General features: G+C 35.7%; 1 protein-coding gene across 1 annotated transcript; it reads left to right on the top strand.

Annotated features, from left to right (window-relative positions):
* Positions 1-455: 455 nt before the first annotated feature.
* HNF4G (hepatocyte nuclear factor 4 gamma) lies at positions 456-19,932 on the top strand (the record flags this gene model as incomplete). The annotated part of the gene is made up of 10 exons (XM_084212041.1): positions 456-573; positions 3,497-3,665; positions 5,990-6,084; positions 9,577-9,683; positions 13,666-13,821; positions 15,913-16,000; positions 18,069-18,221; positions 18,402-18,638; positions 19,283-19,405; positions 19,814-19,932. The coding sequence occupies 10 exons, from the start codon at positions 456-458 to the stop codon at positions 19,930-19,932; spliced, it is 1,365 nt and encodes a 454-aa protein (XP_084068167.1).
* Between the last annotated feature and the right edge of the window lie 2,967 nt (positions 19,933-22,899).

Here is a 22,899-nt window from a genome sequence, read left to right as displayed (position 1 = left end):
GGGTATAGTTTGAGATAGTCCATAATCATATCACATTTCCTTATTGTTCTGAAGTGAGAGAGCAAAATGGCATATGAACTTAGTTTCTACATAGAACAACCAGAGTAGTTTGTTTAGAACTGTTCGTACCACACATTGACAGCAAAATGTGCAGCAAGGCATGAGGGATGGGAAGCTTCCTGCATGTCCTTGGGTTCGTGCAAGAACTGGAACCAGTACAACTCCTGATAAGATTATTTCAAAAAAGCATTCCAAGATTATCAGAAAGGTTGCACTGTATCATAAAAGAAAAAAAAAACACCCAGGTAAAATACAGCATACAGAAGCAGTTTTCCAGCTCCTCCCATTGCTGCACTCAAGTGACACAGTTATAGTTAACTTTGGATTATCAATCACTGTGAAACAGAATGGGAAGGTTGTACATTTGAGCAGCTTTTTCACTGCTTTTGCATTCAATGATGCGGCTCTCAGAACCAATACTGGACATGGAAATGGCAAACTACAGTGAAGTTTTAGATCCGACGTATACAGCACTGGAGTTCGAAACTATGCAGATTCTGTATAATGGCAATGGTGAGTTCTGCCCTTTGAGGCAAATTCAAGCCAGTTAACAGAAAAAGTGAAGTAATGCTATAAGGTGTTAGTTAAATGTTTTATTAATGGAGCATTTGGGGGTTGTTTTCAAACTACAAATCTGCTCTCTTACACTTCATCGCTGACTCTGAGTTAGTAACATTATAATTCTTTAAGGAAAATAAAAGAGAGGTTATATATATTAAAGTAGCTGTACTGTCACCAGTCAGTTAATCAAAGGGAAAAAAATGGTCTATTCAGCAGTTGTTTTATTTACTGTAAGACAAATGAATAACTAGTATTGACAGTTTGGACATGGAAGTATATTTTGTATATAACTTTCAGAAGGAAAGGAAAAAATTATCTAGGGGTTTGCGAAAAAAATTAGCTACTGTTTCTTGAGGCCTAGTTTCTAATTGTTATACTAATATTTTTTTATTGAAGTACTAATCTAGCCTTTATAGCTAAGAGTATATATGCACAAGAGTGATTTTAAAAGAATCACATAGGCTTTCTAGAGGATAATATTTATTTGAGAAAAAGTATTTTCATTTGGCTAATGTAACACTGTAGGCAGAATTTTTTATATGCAGTTTTTCAGAATTTTTCTCAATAAGTTATGCTTGAAATAGAAAGCACACCATTTCATTCTGCCATCTAGTGCTGACAAAAAAAAAAGAATTGCAAATAAAAGTATCAAGCAAGTCAAACTACTCAAAAATGGCCTTTCAAATCTTTAAATCACTAAAAATGTTGGCTTATTGTGTCTTAAATTCTAATTCATAGTTCTATAGTAGTATGCATTTTTAAAAGGCAGAACCTTTTATGCCTTTGTGATTTGCAGGAAAAAATATTTAGCACCTCCCATATAGAACCTACTTAACTTTTAATTGTTGGGCTTTATGTTTTATCTGAATCTCTGATGTTAAGTTACAGCAAGTTTAGTAAACAGAAGGTTAGATTTGGTTATCGATTTAGGAAGAAAAACCAGAACTTTATGCGCTAACTAAATTGGCAACAATTGTCAACATTGTCAACAATGATTATATAACTTTAGATGATTTCTCCACTTTTTGTTCTAATGTGGGTGTTTCATTGGTCATATGTTTTTTGCTGAATAGCACCCTTTTGGATCTGTTAATGTTAAATAAAATGAGAAGGCAGATTAGGGAGGTTGTGCTTGGTTGCATTATGTGTTGGAGATAGAGCTGGTTAAATTATCACTGTAAGTGATTACCTTGATAATTATTAGTTATCAGGTGTAGCCTTTTTATGTTTAGAGTTTGTATTGAGTTTAGTCTAAGTATTTTCTTATAGCATTTATAAAAACATTGTATTGTTATAGTTCTAGTGTGGAACTGAAAGCTGCCCCTCGTGAACCTTCCTGTGTATCTTTTCTTGCTGTTTAAATTAATTAGGAACATTTAGAAAAGTTTAACAAGCCACATCCAGGCAGATTACACACTTCTGTTGAAATCAAAGAATTTTTCAACATCAGGTCAGTTTTCTAGACATTTTGGTTCATAATAATAGCAAAGAAAATAAGGAAAACAAGTATGCCTTTATATATATATATATATATATATATATATATGTGCAGAACTTATATTGCTGTGAAATATTTCATCGTAACATTTAAATATTGTATTTTCAATTATTCTTGTATATGATGCAAAGCTACAAAACTCTAAAAGAAAGGTCTTATATTTTTCTAAAGCAATTTTGTAACCTAGTTTAAAAGTAGTTTAAAATTTTCCAGTCATGACAATCCTAATTTTAAAATCAATTATTTACAGAACTGAATTCTTTCCTCTAAGATTTCTTTTTGTCTAATAATTTTTAATGTAATTACTATCAATTGCAGCTCAGTAAAACACAACAAAACAAAACTGAAAGGTTGCTTCTCTCTGTATCTGAAAAACTCTTTAGCTTTTAAGCTCTCTGGGACACAATAAAAATTTTATAATGTGTTTGTGTTTTACATCTCAGTTGGATCTATACAATATAAATAATATTATGTATCAATATGAACAGTTTCACTGTTCATCCTGTGTACTGTTCATGAACTCATGTACTTGACTTTAGAACTCATTTTTGCATATCTGATTAATGTGACACTCTTTCCTCTCCTGGACAAAACAGCTACAAAACAGCTTAGGATATGTTTTCCTTCCATTTAAACCAGAAGCAAAACAGAAAAAGCTATTTTGCAGTTTCTTTGAACACGTCTGTTAACATTGTGACTCAAAGAATAAATATAGCTGGTTTGATTTCAGGTGAATTTATTCTGTAGTGTTTCTCATATTCAGTGACTAATTGTTAATCATGTCGCTAATATTCTGTGCAAGGAAAGACTGCACCAGTGCTCCTGTAAAAAATATCTTCAAGGAAATAAGAGACATGTTAACAGTATGTTAATACTCTTACCATGTATTTTTGTTGGTTTGGGTTTTTTTAAATAAAGTTGTACAAAATCCTTCTTTTTTTGTTTCTTTTTTTAAACGTCATAAATCTTTGTAAGAGAGTTGCCAGCTATTGCCAGCTTGTATGAGAACTGATACATGAGATCTTTACCAATTAAGACTGCTTTGTGGCAAAGTTCCTCTTCATGTTAGTAGGAACATATGTAGGAACATTTGCAATTATAAATGCAGAGGCTCACTTTAAATTTTAGCCCTTCAGCTGAAAAGAGTATAGAGCACCATTATTTGTTGTTATGAACTTCACAAATAACATATCTATCACTTTGAAAGTGTTCATGTCAGTGAGAACCAGATGTAATCAGATGGGTCATGCTGTATAAATCCTAAGTGGCAATTAAAAGAGAAAAGGCCAGAAAAAGCCTCTATTTAGGCAAAACCTGCTCATGGGGTGGTTTTTGGAAGTCTTATCCATAACTATGCGTGTTCTTGTCTCTTTTCAGACAGTTCAGGAGAAGCTGTCAACATGAACGCTGCTGACAACGGGGTCAGTAGTCTCTGTGCAATATGTGGAGACCGAGCGACCGGAAAACATTATGGTGCTTCCAGCTGTGATGGATGCAAGGGATTTTTTAGACGTAGCATAAGGAAAAACCATGTCTACTCATGCAGGTATTTCAAAAGTTCATCTAGAGGCACTAAATTAATGAATTTAAGCAAAAATTATATTTATACTTTATCAGAATTTTTCAATAATGTCAGGGGATTTTCAGCTTTTGTTTTCTTAAGGAATGCTACTTGACATTACACATTCCAGAAACTATGTTCCAGGTGCTTGATGGTATTGTTGATATCATTACATCACTCAGAAGCTGTTTCACTCTTTTATTTATGATTATAAAAGTCATCTCCTAAAAAAAAAAAAGGAAAAATGATCATATTTTCACTTCAATGTGAAAACTGTAATGCTTAATGCTAAACTGTTTTCTAAAATTCTTTCCTTATGAAGGTAGTTTCTGAATAGAAAGTCTAAGATTTATGAGTCTTAAGGACTGTACAAACACATCTGCACATACTCCCACCTGGTCTGACACACAGGTCTTTTGATCAGCCATTTCCCCCATCTGTCTGAATGGCAATCTGTTAATTTCCAAATGGTGCCCATAATATCATACTGTACCACCTTTGATGAAATTATCTGTGTAGGGTCAGGGCTATAAACTGTACATTTTGAGTCATGAGCAGAATATATGGAAAACTCAATATGTTTGAGCAAATCGCTGGAGGCGAATATTGGGTTTTCATGCCAAGATTTTGGCAGCAATGGGGCTACAAAAGTGGAATCTTGTGAGAAGCTGTCAGAAGTGTCCCCTGTGTCTGGTGAAGCCAATGCCAGCCATCTCCAAGATGACCGAAGCTGAGCCTATCAGCAATGGTGGTAGTGCCTCTGGAGATAATGCATTCAAGAAGAAAAAATACTTATTGTGCAGAAAAAAACTGTAGCCAGAGAAGAGTAGTGACAATGTGAGAGAGGAACAGCTCTGCAGGCACCAAGGTCAGTGGAGAAGGAGAGGGAGGATGTGTTCTAAGTGTGGGAGCAAAGATTCTCCTACAGCCTATGGTACAGACCATGATGAGGCAATTGTCCTTGTGAAACCCATGGAAATCCACAGGGGAGCAGATATCCACCTGCAGCCCATGGAGGACCCTCTGCTGGAGAAGGTGAATGCCTGAAAGAAGGATGTGTCCTCATGGGAAGGCTGAGCAGCAGGCTGCTGGTCGGACCTGTGGCTCTGTGGAAGGAGGATCCCACAATGGAACAGGTTTCCTGATAGGATTGTTGACCCTGCAGGGAACTCACTGCTGGAGCAGCCCAATCCTAAAGGACTGCACACTGTGGAAAGCACCCATGCTTGAGCAGTTCATGAAGAACTAAGCCCATGGGAAGGACTAACATTGGAGAAGTTTGTGGAGAACTGTCTCTGTTGGGAGGGACCTGACAATGGAGTAGGTGAAGACTGAGAGGAGTCCTCCCTTGAGTAGGAAGCAGCAGCAGAGACAACGTGTGGTGAACTTACTGTAGCCCCCAATCTCTGTCCCCCTGTACTACTGCATGGGGTTATGATAAAACTATTTTAAGAATGGCTTGTTGCTGGAAATGCTATTTCCTACACTTTTCTTTGGTTGCGTAATATTCTTAAAAGGAAACCTCTCTCTTATAGACATCATACACTGATATAGCATAGACATATCCCTAAAGTGGTATGTGAAGAGCTGACATAAGTGATTTCAGGAAGAGGTCTGCTTTTGCAGAGTCTGTTTATCTAACAAACACATGCAAAGAAAAAAAGGCAGACAGAGAGAGTGGCAAATGGCTCATATGGATTCCCTTAGGCACACCTGTAGATGTGCATAATAGCCTGGGTAAGCTGCCTTGCAGTGTCATGCTCCATGTATTTCCTCAAGTCTTTATTTCATTGTGTGGTTCCTCTCATTTCCTGTTTAGGTTGCCACCTGTAGTGATAAAACATGCAGCTTGTTCATTGTTATCTCCCAGAAGGAATAAACACTGCCAAACAAGGGTAATGGTTTTGCAGCTAAGGGGCTCCTCCATGCCAGGAGCATTTGGCTTTTTCCTCTCCTTTTTCTATTTGCAGCTTTTCTTCTTTTTTTTTTTCTTCCACTTTCATTAATGCAGCCGATTACTGACGTACCTCACAAATCAATTGAGGTAAAAATGATGTACATACCTACAAAATTTTCCACACTTGCCTATTCCAATGCATACATGTATTTATACACATATATTCCTGGAAAATTAGCAGGTTTGAAACACCTCTCAAAACTGATTAATAAAGAATAATCAATACAGCTGAAGAAGAGAGTCTGTGGTTATAGACATTATTCTGACCGGACAGATTAGTTGTTTTTTTCTTTGTAATCAGGGTGCTACTTTATTAATGCTTTATACATTTACCTTTTCTTGTCTCTGATAGATTCAACCGACAGTGTATTGTTGACAAGGACAAAAGGAATCAATGCAGATATTGTCGTTTAAAAAAGTGTTTTCGAGCCGGAATGAAGAAGGAAGGTAATGGAGTCATTTATTATTTGATATACAAAGAGAAAAAGTCCAAATTAGCTTTGAAATATAATAAAAATTCTAAAAAACTCCAGCAGAATAAAGCAATGGAAAGTCTGCTACAATACCTTCATAATGGGAAAGTGCATTTAAATTGAGGTGAAATGTATATCTTCTAACTTTGGAGTGGATAAGCCGTTCTAGCACTTGGAACATTAAAAAGTCCATGGATTTAAAGTGAACTTGCAAGTGTTTAATTCATTAATTCTGGCACCAAAATTCATTGATTTCTACATATTGAGCCAAATGCTGTAATATTTCAAACCATGAGGTCTTACTTAAAATGTTTACCAAAAATGAGTAAAAAAATCTCTATCTGGCGTAATGACAGGGCAAATTTACTGGGTCTTCCCTTAAATTTAAATGCATGAAACATTTGAGCCAGACAAAGGACTGTGAAGTTGAGTGAAAAAGTAGTGAGAAGAGTAGTGATAGCTGTCAGTGGAGTGTCCGCAATAATTAATAAAAAATATAATTTACCTAAGACATAACATAAAAATTTGTTACTTAGCATCTCATTGACAGATATGAGAAGCATGTGTAACAGTGATTCTTCAGTCAAAGTCAAAGGACCAGATCAGCACAGGAGCAGAGCAACAGGGAAAGAAGAGCAGTGCAAATATTAGAAAGTTTTTGTTTTTGTTTTGTTTTTTTTTTTTTTTTTTTTTTTTTTGTTTGGGCTGTTGTTTCAAAGTCAATAATGATGTAGAGGCAAAAGATGTCAAAAGTGGTTTGTCACAAACTTTGCTACCTTTTTTGTTTGGAGTACAGTGCATCTGCTTGCAGGCCAGCCTGAAATGTGAATGCTTAGCTCTCTTGTAATGTGACTATCATTCTTTTTGCCTGTACAAAGGAAGCTTTTTCTTTATGCTCTTAAGTATCTGTCCTGTAGCTGCACTTTGCTAGTGATCAAGTTATTGGTATGAGATAAATGGATTTTTCTCCTTGAAGTTGTATGGAGATATTCTAAACAGCGTTACACAGGGTATGATATAGGTTTGCCTACTAATGTGGATCTCCTTTAAGACACTTTGGCCTTTTGGAATTTGAGCCATAAAGTCAGTAACATATTGTATATATGTTATGAATCTGATGCGAAGAAAGGGACAGATTGTGAATATGCAGCAGCCCTAGAAGTTTTGCAAATAGCACAACTTTACAGACTTTCAAAACCTGGAATAAAAGAATACTTTATCTCAGAAGGGACATGTAGAGTTCATCTAGTTAAGCTCCCACTTAAACCAAGGCTGACATCTAGGTTCAGTCAGGTTGCTTGGGACCCTGTCCACTGAGATTTACACAGTGTGTGAGAGGGGAGATTGAACAACCTCTCGCTCAACAAGCTCTTCCAGTACTTGACCACCCTCATTGGGAAGGGTTTATTTCCTTATAACTAGTTAGAATATCTCTTATTGCAGTTAGGGTAGTGTCCATTGGGTCTTGTCTTTTCATTATGCATCTGAGAAGAATCTGGCTCCATTTTCTGTATTCTACAGAAATGAGGACCCTCGCATCCATGTTGCTCCTTTTTCTTCCACATAAGCAGAGATGCCTGTCACTACTTCACCTTGTGCATCTTGTGGATTACATCTCCATAGCCCTCTGCTGGGCACTGTCTAGTTTTCCAGCATCTTTCATGTGCTGGGGAGCCCAAAACAGAGAAATGCTTATTTCCCTCAAGATGCTAATGCAGCCTAGTGCATGGCACAGAATTTTTAACCCACTTAATGCTACTCTGCCCTACTCTAATCCCACTGTGTCTAAGACTTTCAATCTCACTTTTGTTTGTTATAACCTCTCTAGATGATCAGGGCATGTCTCATAGTCTAAGGAAGTATAGCATAGAGTCTATAGTTTCTCATGTTTTTAGCAAATCTCTTTCTTTTCTTCAGGGCAAAGATAAGAAAGGCTTCAGTTATTAAAAGCTTTACAAGTCCTCTTTGAGCAAATGAACCACCTTTCTTATGGAGTCTCTATTTAAGGCAATTTTAGCCTGAATTGTCAATAAAGCTTTAGCCATATAATCTAGACTAATAATCCAAAATTATGAGTATGTAGAAGAAAATTAAAGCATCCACGTATGGTGGTGATGTGCTCCATCAGTGATTTTCACTAGTGGTGTATTGTCAGAATACCTTTACTATTTTTGCAAAATTTATCAGTGCTGAATTTATTTAATTGCCTATGTTTGTTTCAGCATTGTATGTTTATTTCAGCATTCTTTTACAAAAAGTTATATTTTCTCTTTCCTGTATACAACATACTGTGTGTTTGTCACCACACAAGATTTCTTCCTGTGACCTTAATAAAAGGACCATCAGTGAGTGTACAAACTGCAAAAAAGTTAGTGCACCTCTGGAATAAACTGTGTGCATTGTTCAGATAAATCCTGAACCTACTCAGTGCACAGAGGGTTTTTTTGGTTTTTTTCTAATTAAAACCTCCTGTACTACTCCTTAATTCTGTAATGCAGATTGTTTCTCACAATACAGCAAATGTATCATTGGGAATAAAGCTGCTGCTCTTAAAAGACAATGAAGTTCCTCATGCAATAGAAAGATTTCCATTGGCAAAATTTTTTCCCCTTTTTCATTTTCCTTGGCCTAATCTTGGATATGATTTATGTTTTAGAAGGATCTAGCTGTTAGTTTTTATTTTTTTTTCTCCTTCCTTTAGTTTAAAAGCATACTTTCTTGCTTCATAAACCTTACATGTGCTGATTACAGATACACTATCCAAAGCTTTTTCAAATGCCTGTTTTTGGACTCCATGAGACAAAACTTACTGAATTTACTGTCCTAAAGCTTTTTTGGTGGGCTGGTTTTTATGTTGTTTTTTTTCCCCTTTGTAACTTAGTAAATATCCCATAAACTGTCTAGGAATACAATGTCACTGAGGAGAAACATGAGATTTAAGTTTCAAAATTATTTTAAGTTTCAAAATTATCTTAGTGGATTAAATTCATGATTCATTCCTATTTCATTGTTTCCTACAGCAGAGCATGAGTAGGGCTTTCATACCTCCTCTGAGAGAGATTTTTTCAGTGGTGATGCTGTACCACTTGACCTGTTTGGCAGTCTGGAAATGTCCATTTCTGCGGTTATCATAAAGACTGACTTATTAAATTGGTTGAAATTGAGACCATGTGTTCAAGTTCAAAGGAAGAAAAAGGTTTGACTGTAATTAAGCTAGTGACAGAAGTTCAGATGATTCATTGCCTATCTGCAGTTAGTTATACATGCTTTTTACAGGCAAGTAGTGTTCCAATAGAGACTACAAACATGTATTATCATCCTTGCTCATCATTCAGACTAAATGCAGATAATCTTCCTTGAATGTCAAACTTTTCAGTTCTTAGAGTTATCTATCTAGTAAAATTCTGAAATTATTCTTTGTGTCAGTGTTTACAAGTCAATAAATGAGATGGTTATTCTTTTCCAGCTGTACAAAATGAACGGGACAGGATAAGTACAAGAAGAAACACTTTTGATGGCTGCAACAGTCCCTCTATTAGCACACTGTCACAAGCTGAGACACTCTCCCGCCAGGTACTGGGATCTATCACAAAATTGTTTAGTGATGTTAAGACCACTTTTACTAAAATTAAATACTTCTCAATTTCTTACTGTATCAAAAACAATTATCGAGATTAAATTTTTCCTACTTCCAAAATGCACACAGTTTCCTCTTCCCAATGGAAGAAGCGGTAATAGAATACATTCTTGAAGCATAGTCAATAAAAAAATTCTACTTTGTCCAGAACAATATGTCTTAGGCACCTTTCTTAATAAAGGTTTATGGTTCTTACTGCTTTTAAATCAGTTGCTGTCTTAGGCAGCTGGTGGCATCTATCTATCCTTGAAGCAGGCTTTCCCATGAAACATAGGGAAAAATTTGTCCAAAGCCATTACATTCAAAGGGGTGTGGACACTAATTTCCTTACATTCTTTTGAAAATCCTATTTTTAATATCCTTAGACATTATAAGTAAGGGAAAGAGAGGTGTTCCAACTGCAGAGTCTATTCGCATCTCACTTTTAAATTTTCTTTGTCTCATCTGAACTTCATTTTCTCTTTTTCTTTTTTTTTCCTATCGAATCAATTCCTGAATGGAACAGTCTCCAGTCCTTTTCTGCACCTCAGATAAATCATGGTCATTGATCCTGCATTCTTGCACCTTTTACTAACTTGCTTAGAATTTAACTGCCACCTTTATGATTTCATGCTGACTGATTTATTCATCCCCAAATGTTTTGTAATCTCATCCTTTATAAGCATCTCTCTTAGGCTGGAACAGCTTGTAGAGAATTGATGCAGGAATTACTGGGCTATAGTCTTTGGCACATATTGCGTGTCCAGGCAGACTAGATGAACATAATGTACCTTCCTACCTTTCCTTCCTATACAGTATGAAAAATATATCTATATTTATCTCCTTCGTAATTTTTGAACTTGCTTATTGTGCTTTTTTTATAATACTCCTTAATCATTTCCAACTGGTATTTGCAATTCAGGAATAAGAACTGTCTTGAAGAGAATCACATCCTCAGCTGTTTATAGCACAGAGTTCTTTTCAAACAGTAGGTTCTTGGCCTAAAACTTCTCCTTGTGTATACACAAATTTATTGTACATACTATTTGCTATGTTTTATTAGAACAGAATTGCTTCCACTATGTCAAGCATATATGAAGATACAATCTTGGCCTCTAAGTCCAAGAGATTTCATTAGCATGATGGAAGAGCAAAGAAGTCCTAAAAGTACTTCTTTTTCCCTCAGTTGAATAGGTCTGTAAGATGAGTTCAGTCCTGAGAAGAGGCTTAGCGGAGGTGGTAGTCCCAAATGATTATCCAAGTACTTTAGCTGTGAAATGAGGAAGAGGGTGGCATTCATCTCTTTTGAAATACTCATATTAAATAAGGAAACTTAGATATTTTCATCCCTTTTGAAGTGCTTATAATAAATAGGAAAAATAGTAATTTTGTTCCTTGAGATCCCTTACAGAGGGGAATTGTCTAAGTACAATTTTTCTCATACACACCTGGGAGAGGCTTCCAGGATTATGTAAATATAAAAAAGGCATGCTGAACTCTCAAATGAGTAAAGGTATCTGTCCCTGAAGGTTTTCAGAACAACTGGGATACAGCGTTATATTTTCATGTTCATAAACTCATTAATGGGTACAAGTTACACTGGGAAAGATTTCACCTCAATATAAGAAAGAAGTTTTTTACAGTGAGAACAAGCAATTACTGGAGCAAGCTTTCCAGGGATGTGTTGGAGTCCTTATCACTGAAGATTTTCAAGATGCAAATGGACAATGTGTTAGATAATCTCTAGGATTCCTTTCCCATAAAAGGTTGGATTAGATGATCTTTCAAGGTCCCTCCTAACCTGTGCTAATCTATTATTCTATCAAATCAGTGAGCCCTGTGTTGTACCCCATAAATAAAAGACAGGTTAAAGCAACAGAGAAATAGAAATTGAAAAGTTCATAGCTTCATGTCCTTGTCAAGACATACAATCCTAAGTGTTCATAATGAACTCCATGGGAGTCCTCCCACGAACCCCCAGCAGAAGTTCACCACTTAATTTCAGTAAGGAGACTGTAGTTTGTAATATAAGATGAAAATTATAAAAATGCACAGCTTTAATTAAATATATTAAGGGAAGGACAATATATTAACTTCATGAGTCAGTATGTCTAACAGTTAAATAATCTACCTCTTCTTTGCCTTTTTGTATTATCTTCTAGTTGCTGCATGGTTAGTATCATTTTCAGGTAGATCAGAGTGTGACCAACTATCATAAATCTCTTCTTTGTACCTTTGAATCATGATCAAGACCCCTTTTACTCTTCTGGAAAAAAATGAAATGCATTGAATTTCTTTACTGCCTTTCTGTACTGAAGGTTTTCTAGACTGAATCGCTCTGGTAGCTCTCATCTGGATGAATATCAGTATTTTCAACCTCCTTTTTGTAGAGGAGATGCCAGAAATAGATTCATGATTATAACATTGATTTCACACATTCTCTGTCTACAAAGAGACAATACCTCTAACCTTTTTCCTACATGATAGCCTTTGAATTATGAGTCTGAGGAATTTTTCACCTGCCTAGCTGCTGTATTTCCCTGAGAGCTAATGTTCAGCTGGTTAACTGACATAAATATCTGAGCTGTTTTTACTGTTTTACACTACTGAATTATGTAGGAAGCAAGAGCTTTAGTTCAGAAGTACAACTCCTTTTGACTTCCCAAGGATAAGGGATTTCACTACAGATCCCACTGTGGGGTTTAAAAGGGGTATATGAATGAAGGGAACTGGTAGGAGTCAAACTAAATACTTTCCACCATCCTGAAAAGTGTAGGAACGTGCTAGTGGAAGACCAAACAATTAATTTCTTTTCCTGAGGAAGATAATAATTCTACATAATTTCCTGACTATGCTTTCAGTAATAAAACGTAAAGGGAAAGTTAGTTTTGTAGGCCTTGTACAGTAGGCCTTTTTCTTTTCCTTTTTTTCTTTTCGTCTTTCTTTTTCTTTTTCTTTTTCTTTTTCTTTTTCTTTTTCTTTTTCTTTTTCTTTTTCTTTTTCTTTTTCTTTTTCTTTTTCTTTTTCTTTTTCTTTTTCACTTCTTTTTCTTCTCTTCTTTTTTTTCTCTTCTTCTTCTCTTTTTTCTTTTTTTTTTTTTGCCTTTTCCGCTTCCTTTTTCTTTTGGCTTCAGTAGTATGATAGCAACTATAAACTGGCCTTACCTTCTCAGGTTTGCCTTTATCTTAAGCTGTCTTTCCTGCCTGGCTTAAGAGAAAGCCTGGTTTTGTTCCTTTCCTTGAAAAGTCATTAAGAATTTCAGGAATTGTCTCAGTAGAAGTGCCCCAGCTTCAGGCCCAGAAAGATACTGCTCTCTTGCCATTTCACAGAGCACTGTTCCCTGCAGGTGGTCTAATGCACACTCATATCCTTTACAGTTCCTCTGAAACATCTCGGACCTCTGCCTATACCACTACTTCATCATTACAAACCATTCTCCTCCAGGCACTAAACCCCCCCTGTTTTACCTACTAAAGTTAATGATACCTGTCTTTACACTAGAAGAATGTGCTACCCCTTTATCATTCTCTTTGTCTTATTATCTCTGTCTCTTAATATTACTATATCCCACTATGAGCTCTTCTTTTTTTTTTCTGAAATGAAGTCAATGTCAACCATTTTGAAGGAAAAAAAAACCAAAACACCTACCTTCTCCAAGTGAAAAGAGCTCTTGTATTTTTAAAATTAGTATTTTGGAATGAGAAGATATTGTATCATGATATGATTAATTAAAGTTTTAGCATATTGCAATGCATACTGGTAATAATGAGAAAGAAAAATTTATAATTTATGTGCAGGGTAATGGTACATTGGGTCAATGAATTTATCAAGAGTATCTGTGATTACTGCTGTGATTTTTTTCTTAAATATGCTATTAACCAGTGAAAATAAAATTATATGAAATATAACATAATTCATTTTTTCTCTCATTATGGCCAGATCTCAGTTTCCAGTCCTGGTGCTAGCACTGATATAAATGTTAAGAAAATTGCTGGTGTTAGTGATGTCTGTGAATCTATGAAGCAACAACTTTTGGTCCTGGTGGAATGGGCTAAATATATTCCGGGCTTCTGTGAACTACCCCTTGATGACCAGGTATAAGAGGAGACCAAAGAGAAAACTCTAATTGCTGCTCTGTTATTCCTGTGGTTTTTAAAAAATGTCAGGATGAAGCATTCATTCTTTTTTGTCTGAACAAATAGAACTGAATACTAGACCTACCCTCTTAATTTATTTTAAGTTGTGAAGTAATACCACAACAATAGAAAAGACATGAACAAAAACAAGAAGGAAGGCAGCATGGCTTTAAGTGTTTTGTTCTATCTGTAGTGTTTTGTAAGCAGAACTTATTCTGACCTTAAAAAGTATTCTTTTCATGTTCAGCTTTCATTATAATATGGCATAAGACAGCATATTATTTAATTTGAAGCAAGAGTTCTCTACTTGCAAAAACCAAAAGTGATTAGAATCTCAAACAAATTCCAGAAATACTGATATGAATCCATAGCAAATAATTTTTCATACAATACAATGCACTAAAATTATATTGTATATAATAAATGTAAGGGAAGAAAGCCCCAAATCTTGAAAATTCATAAGTGTTTTTATGACAGAGGTCTGATCTAACATCCCATCTGTAATGTATTTTAATGTATGACTGGCTTTCAGAGTAGGTTGCACTGGCAAACCCAGAACCAGAATCTCCATATTGTAGGGATCAGTTCTCTGACAAGTAGCCTCAGAAGGAGGTGAATTCATTGCTTGGGATCTCTTGATTCCACACCAAAATATGATTCGTCTTGAAAATCACTCTGTGAACTGGAATTGTATAAATCCTTGCTTTTGCTTCTTCAGTCTCATCATTTTTTACCAAAATCCTGCAAGTGTTAGGTCATCCTTGGTTTGAACTGAGTCATTCTCCTTTATTTTGTCCCTTAGGAATATGGATATGTTTCAGGCCACAGGAAACTCCCCAAAAAATAACTTAAATGGTGTCTTTGCAAACCCACATAGCCCATATGTTCACAAGCTCAAGAAACTCAAATAAGTGTAAACTGTTCATGTGAAAAAGAATTTCAAATGTCATTACTACACAAGGGCAACAAAAGCAAGCAAAAAAAAAATTGCTGCTTTTATTGTTAAGATAGCATGGAGAAAAAGAGGAAGTATGAAATATCCTTAAAATTTTCCTATCTGCATTTGAAAAAATAAAATATCAGCTTAGAATATAGGCTGAAACCCCTGCTGTGCTTGAAGAAGACATGTTGGGAAATACTCTGAAACCTTAAGTACCTTAGAAAAGTAGGGAAAAAGATGTTGAGAGATAAAACAAATGCCACTTTTTCATTTGTGATAGTGCGTTTCTAAGGGGCATTGTGCATTCAGTTATGAAATAAGCCATCTTGTTTTGAAAAAATGATTCCTGTTCTGGGAGTCAGCCTGATTTATAAACCACAGAGGAGACCAAAGCAGCTTAGGTAACTCTACTGAGAACATGAAGTCTTAACACAAAAGTATTACCAGGTGCTGTGTACCTTTATATCTCTCCTAAAATGACTGGCTTGGATTAGAATTACTTGTCAAGAGATGAGTTCTTCAAGGAAATAAAGGCAATTGCTGAAATTTCAGCAGACGTTAAAACTAGAGGAAAGTAAATAGGTCACTAAGAGTAAACTAATAAACACAAGTTCCTTTGTAGTACAAATTGGGATTCCTCTTTGTGGACAATAGAGGCACTGTTAGCATATCTGGCTTTGTTGGGAAAAAGCTCTTGTAAGTGCCACATAAATTTTTGGTTCAAGAGAAAAATGAAGCACTGATCAAACCAAATTTACTCTGACAGTTCATTACAGCCCACTGGAGTCTTTAGTGTCAAGTTAAAATTCCAGAGAAAACTTTGTCAAGGGAATGCACACTAGGAAATAAATGATGGTAATATATTTATTGAGAAGTATTTTGCAGATCCTTATAGTTAAAATCTAGACAGAATGCTAGATATGACAGAGGATGACAGTTTAATTAGAACGGGCTGTTTTGATGGTGTTCAGATTTTTACATTCACTTTACATTTTATGTTGGAATCTTAGTCTTCAACATGTACCTAACAAACAGTTGTGTTCTTTTCTTTTGTTCCTTTCGAAACTTACTGCTTTATCATCTAATGAGTCTGCTGTTTTTTTTCATCAGGTTGCCCTGCTAAGAGCACATGCTGGGGAGCACCTGTTGCTTGGAGCAGCAAAACGGTCTATGGCATATAAGGACATTTTGCTTTTAGGTAAATATTGGTTTTGTTTTACTTACTGATGATGATGTTATAGTACATTAGCAACGATGTAGTCACTTAAGTGGGACAACTGTTGTGGCACAATCAAAGCAATGCATTCTGTAAATGCTAAATAGCTATTAATGACATAATGTCACGTGCCTGTTCTAGCAAAAGCAGGTGGATGGTTTCAATTGAGTTAATACAGGTAAAGGTCTCTTGGATAGCAGAAACTACAATTTAAGGGAGTTACTGGCAATTGCCTCCTTACATTATTAGCCTTTCTGCACCTTTTCCCATTAAAAAAATTGGAATAAAATAATAACACCGCAAAAACAGTGGAAAAACCCTTTTGCTTAGGAAAGGAGTATCCAGCCTGTTGCACATGTACTACTTTCAGTCTTCATGAAAACCATTTATCTGGAGCTTTCTCAGGAGTCCTTCAGACTCAGAGAAGACTCTAGTGGCTAAAATATCAGATAGCATGTTACCTGCAACTCACTTCCCCAGGGCTCCTCTCACTTCTTCCTCAATAGTCCCCATATGGCCACCACGTAAACATCATTCCTGCTGTCCCTGCTGCGTGGCAGATTGGTGCACCCACGTCACAGTGCCGAGGCACACCTGCAGGAGGGTATTCTTGGTCAGCTGAGATAGCTCCTACACAGGGTTATATTAAGGGAACATGGCTGTCAGGGAAGAGGATGTTGTCACTGATGGAAGCATGTCTTCTAGTTCAAGCAGTGGAGAGGCCCAGTTGCAAGATAAGATGTGTGCCTGTGTGGAGAGTGATGTGATGGAGGTATTTGTTAGCCTTGTTTGACACAGTGCTCTGCCACTCTGAAGTGTACTCACTCTGCTGAAAAGGGTCTCATTAGATGTGGTCAGCACTGGGGCTGTTTCCTGAGACAGGCTGTTAGCTGTCTTGGACAGTATTTTTAATGTGAGGCAGGGCTATACAGACTCAGACTTGTCTCTTCACTGGTGGTGTGGTGCAAGGACATTTTCTACTACTTGTTCTCCTTCCTCTTTGGGCCTGCCCTTTCATAGCTCTAAATTAGCTTGAATTTATTTTTACTCACATGAAAAGGACAAGAAGGGCTTGGTCTGAAGGTATTTATCTCACCAGCAGTCCTTTCAAGATTAAAGCTGTACATATGGCTTTCTTAAGGTAGTTTTTTCCCTAGATACAGTTTCACTAATAAAATTAATAGAAACAAAGAAAAATAAATTTGCCATTTTATTTGCATTAGTAATAAGGTAAAAAGGAAAACCATGATAAAATAATAGTAAGAAAATTATATATCACGAGCATCAGCAGATACACCAAAAAAAACCAATTTGAGGCTTCAAGGCTTATTTTTAAGTATCCTTGGAGGCAGGTATCTGTTTTATGAGTCATTTTGACATGGATCTCTTGTGATATGATTGTCAGTTTTTCTTTCAAAAACTGCATGGTGGCTTCTGAAAACTCCATGATATTCCTAGTGTTCTCCAGAAGTTGAATTAAGATGCGATAGTGGAGACCTCCAAAATGGATATTTAAAAAAAAAAACAAAACCCAAAAAACTCTAGGTAAAATTATTTCTTAACTGAAAATTTTGTGATGCTACTAAATTTGATTAGGAACAGCAGAAACATCCGTTAGAAAAAGAAAAATTTCTGGTGTCTCCTCTTTTCTATTGTCAAATCCTTGTCATTCAGCTTGGGATATATTATTTGAGTCAGGGAAGAAGACATTTTAACATCAATACATTAGTATATTTATCTGTTATTTAAACATAAAGGTCTGCTTGCTTCATACTTGTAATATTCAAATACCAACCTTGGTCCTGTGGACTAATCAGTAACTACTTGTTGGTGTATTTATATGTACAGATTATTTACTGGGTGACAGCTATAATTTGCACATATACTCTGTTTGCAAAGAAAAGTTGTGTGTGATGCAAAGGAGAGTTATTACTTAAAAAAATTAACTTTATCAAGCAATATGAAATGTACTTTTGAAAATTGGCTTCCTCGAGTACGTTACACCAAAATGTTTCTGTTAATTCTTATGTTGATATTCTTTCTCTGTAAGGCAACAATTACATAATTCATCGCAACAGCACTGAAATGGAGATCTGCCGAGTGGCAAATCGGATTCTGGATGAATTAGTTCGTCCCTTCCAGGAAATTCAAATAGATGACAATGAATATGCTTGCTTGAAAGCAATTGTGTTTTTTGATCCAGGTACTTTTACAAAAATATTTCTCAATTGTTTTACATGTGATTGTATTGAAAGTAATTTTTGTTACTGTAGCATCTGTTTATGTTATCTAGCAGAATGGAAAAGAATGAAATTAAAAACTGTAAGATGCTCCTCCCAAATCATAATATGCCTTGACTTAAAGTTTTTTGTCATTTTTAAAGATGCAAAAGGCTTGAGTAATCCATTGAAGATTAAGAATATGCGATTCCAAGTCCAAATCAGTTTAGAGGATTATATTAATGACCGTCAGTATGACTCCAGAGGAAGATTTGGAGAACTTCTTCTTCTACTACCTACACTCCAAAGCATCACTTGGCAAATGATTGAGCAGATACAATTGGTTAAATTATTTGGAATTGTTAAAATTGACAGTTTGCTTCAGGAAATGCTGCTGGGAGGTAAGCTATCAATTTGTTAAATTTACCAGCTTGTATTTTGTTGAATTTATATTTAACATAATATAAATTATCTTTATATAATTTATATAAAATAATTATATTATTTTATACTAATACTAACTACTACTACTACTACTACTACTACTACTACTACTACTAATAATAATAATAATAATAATAATAATAAATTAAATCAAGGATGTTGGGATGTTGAGGGATTCCTGATCTAAGCTACTACCACTCTGACTCACCGGCTGAGCTTTGTGTTGTGTAATTGTTAGCTAAAGCCTTCTTGTCTTGGCAGTTCATCTTGTTAACTTAGTCCTACAATGACAGATTTTGCCATGTACTTCTCAGTAACCACTGGGTTGTCCTACAATTCCCTAGGCAGATGAAAGAATCTTTAGAAATATTTCATGAAACACACTGTTATTGCAGTCAAAACAGTGAAAATAAACACAGTGCTTAATATGCTTGAAGTCTGCTTAAATTGTTTAATGAATACCCAGAGGCAATTATTCAAATTGCCAATCAAAATATTTACTCTGTGTAAATGTAATTACCGAAGTATAAGTCACTGGCAACAACATGCTCGTTTGCATTGATATATGCTCATGTTATTTTTGCTCATGTTATTTTTGCAGGTACTTCTAATGATGCCAGTCATCTGCATCATCCAATGCATCCTCACTTAGCCCAAGATCCATTAACTGGCCAAACTGTCCTCATAAGTTCAATGTCTGCTCCTGTACATACAGAACAGATAAGTAAGTAATTGCAAGCTAGCCTTCTGTCATAACACTTCACTGTTTCATTTTAAAATATTAATTAGCATGGTGGCCTGTCAGTGTTCATAGAGCTATTTCATCATCATTCTTAAATTAAAATAATTGTACATTAAAAATGTATGTATATAAATTATGTTAAGTAATAGACTTTGACCTGAATTTAATTTAATTTTTAAAATTCAGCTCCATTCTGATATATCATTGTTTTTACATGCACAGTCTTTAATAAACTAAAAATTCTGATCATTAAAATATCCTGTTTCCCTAGCATGTCAAGTCACTCTCTTTCCCAAGCATGCAACAGGACTCCCTTTCAGTGCAGTAGTATATACATGTAGAGTGGACCAGGCTAATAAAATATATAATTAATTCTGTGTTTCTTTTCAGCAACTCCAGAAACTCCATTACCTTCCCCTCCACAAGGCTCTGGGCAAGAATACAAAATGTCTGCAAATCAAGCTTCAGTCATTGCACAGCAATCTATTTTGAAACAAAAACCATTGTGATAATATTTTTATCTGTCTTATCCTTCCTTCCTTCCCTTCCTTCTCTTCCTTTTCATGCACTAGATAGATTGGTAGAATACTTGCACATTTAAAATCTCAGGTTGATAAAGGAAATTATTTCCTCAGCAGCCACTACTAAGTGGGTGTTCCTTAAAACACCTCATGATTTGGAAAGTAATGCTGTTCTGACTACTGCATGCAACTGTAACTGTGGACACTGCAGTCTGACAAATATGTATAGAAGTAGATATTATTTTTAGATCTTATAACTGCACAGATACGTGTTTTTATTTCCTGTTTTAGTTGTTGTCTTAATATTATTGTTTTAGGTGTGTATATAATTTTTTCATTGTGATGGAACTGCCTAGTGCTTGTTTAGCTGTGAATTGTAGATATGAAAAAGTGGGTTATTCAGGCAAAAGCCAAGATTCCATTAGTAGTCAAACACTAGGCTACCAAAAAAGCATATGAATGGAAAAAAAAAGGAAAACATACTTAATGGACAGAAAACAGCAACTATTTTAAAGAATCCTGATTTTAAAGGACCATCTCTTTTAAGTAAAATTTCAACAAAAGGATTGGATCCTCCCTGCTTAGTTTGTATGAAGCAGAAGGCCTGCCTGGGTGATTAAGCTTGAGGACTTCTTAAAATCAGTTTATAAAACACATATAGATATTATGTCTATATATAGTCAATTGGCCAGTGCTGAAGCATTTATATTGATAAATACTTAGAACAAGGACTGGTAGGCTTTTTGGTCCGGACTAACTAGTACATTCCCAAAAAATTTATGAGCTCACTTTGGGAATTAGGCCAGTCTAGGGACACTTTTCACTTTCAGGTACTTTGGACACAGCCCTTCTCTTTAAGGGTGCTGAGAGTATCACAGAATCCCAGAATAAACTGAGTTGAAAGGGACCCACAAAGATCATTGAGTCCAACCCTAGCCTTGCCCAGCACCATCCCCAAGAGTCACACCATGTACCTGAAAGGATTGTCCAAATTTTTCTTGAATTCTATCAGGCTTTTCTGTGACCACTTTCCTGGAGACCCTGTTGCAGTGCCCAACCCCCTCTGGGTGAAGAACCTTTTCCTAATATCCAGCCTAAACCTCCTGACACAACTTCAGGCCATTTGCTTGGGTCCTCTGCCTGGTTGCTACAGAGATCAGTACCTGCTCCTCCTCTTGCCCTCACAAGGAAGTTGTAGACTGCAATGAGGTCTAACTAGGACCATGTCAGGGCAAGAGGATACTTTGTGATTGGTTTACTAGTGTAAGATTAGCCATTGTGTTTATTTGTCTAACTGGGTGGTAAATGCATGTTTCAGCAATCACTAAAATTCACCTACTGAAAAGTTGTAAATATAATAGTAGCTCTGTGTTTGGAGAGTTATGACTTCCTATTTGCAGTGGCTGATGTGCTTGAGTTCAGCTCCAGGTGTTTCTGGTTTGAGCCATGGTATTTCAAGCCAGAAGACATCCAGAAGACAGCACACTCTCTCAATTCACATACTCATCCTCTCAATGTCTAAGTTTTCAGAAGCGTGTGGGATGACTTGCTTCTCTGTGATGGGCCCCTTTCTCCACCTCTTTCTCCCCTTCCAGTCTGGGCATCCAACCTTGACTAGGCTTTGTATCTGGAGTCCATAAGAACCCATCTGGATTTGGACCCTCTGTGAATTTGCACAAAGTGGACCTTGTGACACATGCTCACTTGGGGCATTTATACTACTCAGTTACAATTTGTGAAAATAATCTTTTATGATATATGAAGTGATGTGTTGCTCATACAATACTAACATCCTAAGAAAATCACCACTTCTCATATTTTATTTATTCCAGACAGCGATGATTTAGTACTTTAAAGCAGACTTTCTACCAGAAGATATGTATGAGAGAAACAGACACAAAAAAAGAGAGATAATAATATATTGCATTTTGCTAAACTATTGTAAAGAGAAAACATAATGGAGTCAGAAATTCTTCAAAGTGAGATGTTGATCACCGTGAGCCAGACATCTTCATTAATCACAGCAACCAGAGATGGTGCAGTTACACCCTTGGCTTGTAAAAGTTGCTCAAACAATCAAAAATTATTCTTGAAACACATTTTTGTAGGCCGGAAATGCAACACAGTAAATGCTGAGCTGACCTAACATTCAAAAGGTTTTAATGAGAATGCACCTATCACCAGGTAGAAATTGTGCTTCTTTGTTATTTTAAAGTAGTTGCTTTTGTAAAGTCTGTATACAATAGCTATTAATGTTTGCCTTTTGCTTTTTAGATCCTTTTCCTTTTTGCTGTTTACTCTTTGTTTTTTATTAATGCATTGCTCTTTTTAAAAGTTTGTTTTAGTATGAGTTTTTATGACAGAATAAGGTACTGAAGTTTTGCCATTAACTTTAAGGGTATCCAGACTCTGCTTTTTTTACAAGTTGGCCACCAATGCTTTACAGTGATACACAAAGATAAAGCAAGTGTGAGAGATACTGAGCAGCCCAAAAGTTTACTGATTTGGCTCACTTTTGTGTACTTGTCATAGAAAGAGTGTTGGAGTCTAGGTGGATCTGCATGACTTTAGTGGGTCAGATAAATGAATTCAGCTACATACACATGGCAGTATTGGTCTGACTAAAAACATACAATTGGAAATAAAGATCCCTCCCCAAGCTGGACACCCTTGCCTTATATAAGAAATGTGCATAATAGCTTACTTTATTTTTCACAGTGAACTTTAGATATCAAGTGTAAAATAAAATGTTGTCACACACTGCCAAAATGTACTGGAGGAAAAATATACTTTAGTATTTTATCTGACAAAAAGCTGTTGTCTATTTTGTATGATATATTACATTTTTGAATAAGAACACCACTGTAATTTATTGGGAAAAGCTGATTTATTTTATAAATGTAACATTATTTTTGTAAACTTAATTATGAAAAATCAGAAATGATTAGTGCTGTT

Source organism: Fringilla coelebs (genome assembly GCF_963513975.1).
Source record: "Fringilla coelebs genome assembly, chromosome: 1".
Classification (NCBI taxonomy): Eukaryota; Metazoa; Chordata; class Aves; order Passeriformes; family Fringillidae; genus Fringilla; species Fringilla coelebs.
The sequence above is the reverse complement of the archived record's forward strand: the minus strand, read 5'-3'. Positions and strand labels throughout refer to the sequence as shown.